General features: G+C 47.5%; 1 protein-coding gene across 3 annotated transcripts; it reads right to left on the bottom strand.

Moving 5' to 3' along the window:
• Positions 1-160: 160 nt before the first annotated feature.
• Positions 161-6,051, bottom strand: LOC120109360 (auxin transporter-like protein 2). 3 transcript variants are annotated; one of them, XM_039123116.1, is made up of 8 exons: positions 5,914-6,051; positions 4,664-4,975; positions 4,244-4,429; positions 3,978-4,090; positions 3,649-3,832; positions 3,327-3,424; positions 1,733-2,198; positions 161-697 (listed from the first exon to the last, which is right to left on the bottom strand). In XM_039123116.1, exons 2-8 carry the CDS (start codon positions 4,847-4,849, stop codon positions 467-469), a joined length of 1,464 nt encoding a protein of 487 aa, XP_038979044.1. In that variant the 5' UTR covers positions 4,850-4,975; positions 5,914-6,051; the 3' UTR covers positions 161-466. The 3 variants fall into 3 exon arrangements, with proteins under 3 accessions (XP_038979044.1, XP_038979045.1, XP_038979046.1); XM_039123117.1 differs by lacking the exon at positions 5,914-6,051 and adding an exon at positions 5,236-5,842; XM_039123118.1 differs by lacking the exon at positions 5,914-6,051 and adding an exon at positions 5,242-5,842.
• Positions 6,052-6,723: the final 672 nt, after the last annotated feature.

Here is a 6,723-nt window from a genome sequence, read left to right as displayed (position 1 = left end):
ACTCCCTAGAGAAGCCATTCACAAGGGGGTCTTGCGTGTTCCACGGTAAACTATATCTAGTATTTCCACCTTAAACTTTGCGTCTCATTTGCACACCTCTCTGTCCTTCTAGAAATCATTTCTGCCACTTCACAGATTATAACATATATAAAGACAGATGTCAGAAAACTAGATCCAAAATAATATTAATATACCTATGCTTTGATAGCAACAGGAAGCATCACGATACCATCAAACTTGAAGTTATATCATCCAATAAAAAGGAGCAAAAAAAAAAAAAAAACAAGAAGACGAAGAAGAAACCATATAACGAAGAACTGAAGAAAGGATCACCCAGACTTCTGTTGCTTCCCCCTTCTTTTGTATATTACAGGTGACAAAAGCCCAAAAAGAGTAATCAGAGAACTTTTTGGTAGAAGTAAGGAAGTTGAAGGGGAGGTTTATATGGGTCTTGTTTGGCCGCCGCTCAGTGCTGCTTCGCTGGCTTCTGCGGCGCGGGCGCAGCGACAGGGGCCTTGGGGCACTGGTAGCACTTGGCGAAGAGCCCAAAGGTGTCCACCTGCTCGATGAAATTAGCCATGCTGGCCCAGCCGCCGAGCCCAAAGCCCACCACCAGCACCCACACCACCACGAAGGCGTTCACCACGTACATGGCGGTCCAGCTCGGTAGGAAGAAGGGCGGCTTCTCCGCGGCGTTCTGCAATCAAAAGACGACAGCACCCCATCCATAATCGCACTCGGCAATTTTAGTTCACAATCAAGAAGCAATCAACAGGAGAGCAATATACGATAGCCTGGGAACGCAAGAAGAAGAAGAAGAAGAAGAAGAAGAAGAAGAAGAGAAAACGGAATGCTGTCCTGTATCTATCCATCCATCCCACTCAAAAGGGGATAAAAGGATTCAATCATCCTGCTGTTTCGTGAATTCGATTTTTTTTCATCTGTACGATCTTCGTACCACCAAATTACGCAATCGCCCCCGCCAAGCATGGGGGCTGTCGAGAAATCTGGAATCACGAAACTATCTTCCCGCCTAATATAATTGAGGTGCTGGGGGGATTTGAGAAAGAAAACTCATGAGAACCTGCGGGAAAGAAAGTTCTCCTCGCACAACTCCTGCGGTCGGGTGGTCAAGAAACAAAACCAGGACTAAAAATGATCAGCCTGCGACCGCTAGCAAGTTTGAAGAGAAATGGGCGCAGACAGGTAAAACCATCGATGGGAATGGAAAATGAGAGATTACGTAATAAACTACCCCAGTTCTAGAAGTTATATAAACCCATGCGCAAGAATTAAGCATGCATCGATCATCAGCATTTCCGTAATCCAAACAGTAGAAGAGCTCGTAATATTATGAGCTTAGGGTTAAAGCTTCTCGAATGATCGTCGTCCAAGATGGCGAACTCTCGGCATGCACATCAGAGAGGATGGCATGGAATATCGTTTTCAAGCAATTGAGCTGCATATGGCAGGAAAGAAGTAGCTCAAAAGAGAGATCATGTCAGACAGCACAGTCAGGACGGGTAGTAGTTGGAAGGAGAGGGGTATCGGACCAAATGCAGGGGCGGAGACGGTGCTCTACTCTAGCATTCCAAGTGCCAGCTAACCACAGTCGACAAACATTTACCGGCAAGGTAGAAGAAGAAGAAGAAGAAGAAACATAAATCTGAAGGAGGTATGTGCAGAGATAGCTCGGGATAATATAGAAGGGGACGATGGCAGCAGTCCGTACCTGCCTGGCGGAGGCCTTGCGATAGGTGAGCATGTGGGCGAGGGAGGGGATGATGTAGACGGTGAAGCTAACGAGGAGGGCCCCGACGGTGGAATTGATGGGCCCGAAGAAGGGGAAGATGATGGCCAGGAACCAGATGGGGATAACCACGGGGAGACGGGCCAGCGCGCGCAGGCAGATGCTCTTCGTGCCATGCATGCCGATCACCTTCTCCCACACGAAGTAGAGGGGCGTGCAAGCAAATCCGAACGTGATGAACTGGTGGATCAGCATCAGGATCACCGCCGCGTCCCTGAACCTCGACTTGGGAAGAAGCGAGAAGGCGTTGGCGTGGGTCAGCAGCTGGTCCCCGAATGCCCAGTACATGGCCGCGGCCGACGGGAGCGTCAGCGTGAACACGTACAGCGTCGCCACCAGGTAAATGTACTTGAACTTCTGGGGCTTCCACATCGCATGCATGATCTCCCTGCAAGCAATATTCATGGCACAAATGTGAGGACCATAGAATGGACTCTCCATCGATCACAATGCCAAATTGCTATATATGGTCCGACTGCAAATGTGCCCATACATATGCATAGAAGATAGGACTATCACACAAAACAGCCGCTAGCTGCGCATGGTTCAGAATACTCATCTTCTTTCTTTTTGTCTCTTTTTTTTGAAAAAAATTTAAGAATATTAACTATCAGTTTCATCCTACTGTGCGCATCACTCCGAGACCATGGCCGTGGAAGCTTCTTGTCAAAATATTCCAGCACATTAATTTGATTAAATAATTAAATATATAAATAAAAGAGGAATAAGGATAATACAAAACCAAAAACGCGGCAGAAACACTCAAACCACTGAAGCCCGAAGCTTTTTCTAATCTTCCTGTTTAACTTTTATGGTCATGACGAAAGCACGGGAATTAGCTGGACATTGGAATATGTATTCTAAATAAACTAATGATGATAATAGCAAATCATTGCTAAGCTAACGGCGCTTCCCAATCACGATCCCATACTTCACCTAGAAATATAGCGAACTTCAATCCTTATGCCTTCCATCATTCATACTCCTTTCCCTTCCTCGCCTCTAAAAGATTCTTTTAAATAATAAATTTGAGCGAGAAAAGATTCCCTGCAGCATGCCAACGGGTTGATCTGGTTACCACTGATTTCCACAGCTTGTTGCCACTGAACTCCAGAAGTTCTGGTTCCACTACAAATCCTAGTAACTCTCAAATGGTGTTGATTAATTAGCTGGTCTAAATGTAAAGAAAGAAGTCTTAAAAGGAATGGCCATGCTTAAGTAATGTAAAGAGAGAACGATGTGGGGACCGGAAAGATGGGAAATGATCTCCAGATCCGGTGGTGTCCGGCCCACCAGCCAGCAAAAGCTGCCGATAGAAGGGGCGGCCGAAAAGAAAGGCAACAGATCCCCAGCAGGCGGCGGCTTCTTGAGAATTGGGTAAAAAGGTGGAAAGAGAAGGTAGGGAGAAATTATAACTTCAAAAAAAAAAAAAACAAAGCACTTATTGCTACGCTGCTGAAAGGGCGGGGGGAGCGGGCGGGCTACGGGTCTACTGGTGCGAGTAATAGCAGCTTACACGGTGACGGCATGGCCGCCGAAAGTGTAGAGTATGTTGGTGGCGCCGGTGAAGTAGAGGACCAGCTTTGTGGGAGCCGAGTGCGTCGCGCCTTCAACCTGGCACGCAAAACAGCATAAAAAATAGCCACCGGTTAAAATAATTATACCACCACCTGCCCTGCTGGTTTTCATCATTCCTTCTCCTTCCAAGAAATTAACTCCCGAGATAGAGAGATGGGGGCAAAGGTGCGATGGGCCCCCAAAGAAATGTAAGAAAGCGAGCCGAACCGAACGGCCGCGTAATCATTCATTACAAGGATGAAAGGATGGGGATGGGGTACCTGGCCGTTGACGAGAGCGGCGACGGTGAGGTACCAGGCGGTGTAGGTGGTCATGGCCAGGCCCAGGAAGGACCACATCCGGTAGTTGTGGAAGGAAGGGATGAACACGGTGGTCGCGCAGCAGGCGCCGAATATGTACGTCCACGTCCTCTTGTCCAGCCGGTCGTTGATGTAGTATATGTTGCTGTACCACCACCACAGTTGATCATCCAAAAATTTTGATCAGTTCCAGCCAACAAGTACAGCTCCCAGGTAGCTCGGCTATTTGAGGTTTTGAACTTATTCCGGGAGCCGGATTGGATTGGAAAATAGGAGAAGAACAACCATACCTGGCACAAGCAATCAGCTGGATAACGGAGCCGAAAAGAAGGAAGGTACAGTTGAAGGCCAGACCGACGGCTTTCCAGTAAGGCCCAAGCAGCCCATCCAGCACCTCGAACCACTGCTCCCACAAAGCGGAAAAAGGTAGACAGACAAGGATAATTCCGTCATTATGGTGCTCGAATTTGTTACATCTAGCAGGGCCCCTAAAATTCCAGAATCCAGAGGATCCTGGGCCGGGAGCGGGACGGAGGAGGAAGAGGAAGAAACGGACCTGGATGACGTGATTCTTGAAGCTGACGTTCTCCTTCTCCTTGCGGGTTCGGTACTCGACGTAGAGGACACTGATAAGGTAGGCCGTCCAGCTGCCCATGAAACCGTAGAACAGCTGCAGCAGCAGGCCGGACAGCATCCCCAGCTGCGAGAACGAGTATGGCAGCGTCAGCAGAACTTGGGCCACCTGCGCGCGCATGCGGGAAACCCGGACGAAACCATCAGATTTCATACAAATACGAACTTTAGCCCCTACTCTGTTTCTCAAAAAATAGGGAAAGGGATTCGATCGCAAAATTATTAGAATTAAAAACGATTCAATCTGACTACGAGAGGGGAAAGCCAAAAGGTCAAGCAGGGGAAAAAAAAACAGAGAGAGAGTGAAGGAAACAAAAAGAGAAATGGTGGAAGACGCATATACTTGATTGGAGGCGCAGCTGAACCAGGCGTCCCAGACGGAACCGCCGTGCCAGAGGAGGCTCTTCATGCTGAACATAGGCTGCGGCTCCTCCGCCCTCTCCTCTCCCTCCTCCTTGCCGTTACCGTCCTGCTCCGTCTCGTTGAAGCTGGCAACGATGGCCTCCTCCGCTTGCTTCTGCGGCAGCATCTTTTCGTGGTCCTTGCTTTATCGCCTGGCCGACGCTGAGATCCCTTCCCCCCTTCTCGTCTCCTCTCCGACAACACCAGCAGCAGGAGCGAGACCGGCGGAGCGAAGGCCGAGATCCGCACCGATCTACGATCCAGAGAGCAACACGGCAAATCAGAGCCGCGAAAACGATATCTAAGCGTTGTTAACAGAATTTTTTTTCCTTTATATTTTTTATTTAAAAAAAAAAACTGGAATTCCCGTTCGCAACGCTGCGGATCTCTTTCAGGCCAGAGCTACCCAGGAAGAAGAGGGGAAATAAAAAACTACCTCTAAGGAGTGATGGAGTGAAAATAAAAAATAGAAAGAAAAATCAAAGAAAATAAAGTAGCAGATGGTGGTATTACTAGTACCGCCACCACCGGTTTAATGTCGCACGGGGGAAAGGGAAGCAAGCAAGGGATCGAGGGCGCGTTCGTGGCTCGCTCTGGAACCGATAGATAGGAGAACGGGAAGGGGCAGTGGGGATCCCAGAGAGCGCTCTTCGTTTTTCGATTCACCCGTTTTCAGGAAAGAGGAAGCAAGCGACAAGTGGCGATGGGAAATAGAGTAGCGGAATGCAAAATGAAAGAAGCGTGAACAGAATAGAAAGTTGGTGAGACATAAAAGAGTACGACGGACGGTCCGTTTGAACTCCTCGGCCAGCAAACCACTCTCTCTCTCTCTCTCTCTCTCTCTCTCTCTCTCTCTCTCTCTCTCTCTCTCCAGGGCCCAGCCGATTCGACCTAAATGCGCGCCCCCAGACCCAGACGAGAAGCGAAAAGAACTGAGAGCCTTCGTGCTGAAATGTGGCAGGCAGGCAGGCAGGCAGGCAGGCGGAGGGATGAGAGTAAAGGGGAGAGATTCAGAGAGAAACCTCTTCCTTCCCCCCTCTCTGGCCTCCTAACTGCCTGCCTTTTTTCCGCTGCCTCCTCTCTCTCACTCTCTCTTAATCTTAGCCCCCTGCTTTTCCTCAGTAAGTAAAACAGGGGTCGGTTCATTTGAAACTTTAAGAGGAGGAGCAGAGAAAGAAGGAAGAGGCGCACCTAATCCGGGGATTGGATTCCTTCGTAGAAATGTGGATCTTGGAGAAAAGGAAACGTAGCTAGCCGGGCGGGGATGTGAACAGAGGAAAGCCCGTAGGCGGTCTTTTATAGGGGAGGAACCGTGGTTCTTTTTCTTTTTTTTCTTTTTTCTTTTTTCCTTTTTTTTTTGCTAAGGCGTGCGAGTGGGAACCAGGGTTCTTCTCCCACTCGTTCTCTGCCACTTTATGGCGAGCAATCACTGCTACTTACCAATGTGGGTGGGGGCAGCAACGAGCTTGCCCCCAGAAATTATTGATAATAGAGTTTAATGCGCCGGAAGGAATGTACGAAATAACTTCTTTTTTTTTTTTTTTTTGTTAATGCCACATCTCCTATAGCATGCCTCTTAACACAGAAATCCAAGAATTATGTTGGGATGGACCTCCCGTTTACCAACCGAGGCCGTCCATTTTAATTTTTTGTAAAAAAAATTGAGATACACGTGTCAAAAGTTGAGGCCATCCACCCATATACACTTATTATTATTATTATTATTAAACTTCTTTGTATCGATATGTTTGAAGGCATCTATTGAATCATTAAATGATTAATATGTATCAATTTACCTATAAGTGTGTATTAGATTAGTATCTGAGTGTGTATTGGCATCAAATTCTCTATTATATGATTTCAAGTTCTACATTTATATAACTTTTGCAATCTCAAGTTAATCCCGCCATTTACATTTGATTTAAAAATCCTACAAATATGTTGAGAAAGAACGTCTTATGGATGGATGAAGAGAGATTTGACAAAGAAGAAGAGAGGATG

The sequence above is a fragment of the Phoenix dactylifera genome, unplaced genomic scaffold (genome assembly GCF_009389715.1).
Source record: "Phoenix dactylifera cultivar Barhee BC4 unplaced genomic scaffold, palm_55x_up_171113_PBpolish2nd_filt_p 002078F, whole genome shotgun sequence".
Taxonomy (NCBI): Eukaryota; Viridiplantae; Streptophyta; class Magnoliopsida; order Arecales; family Arecaceae; genus Phoenix; species Phoenix dactylifera.
The sequence above is the reverse complement of the archived record's forward strand: the minus strand, read 5'-3'. Positions and strand labels throughout refer to the sequence as shown.

Bases quoted from the DNA above. Each gene is read 5' to 3' on its own strand.
- LOC120109360 (XM_039123116.1), bottom strand. From the start codon at position 4,849: ATGCTGCCGCAGAAGCAAGCGGAGGAGGCCATCGTTGCCAGCTTCAAC. The intron at 4,430-4,663 runs GTATATGCGTCT...ATGCGCGCGCAG, and splicing joins TCAGCTGCGCCTCCAATCAA to GTGGCCCAAGTTCTGCTGAC. The intron at 3,833-3,977 runs GTATGGTTGTTC...GTGGTGGTACAG, and splicing joins CAGCTGATTGCTTGTGCCAG to CAACATATACTACATCAACG.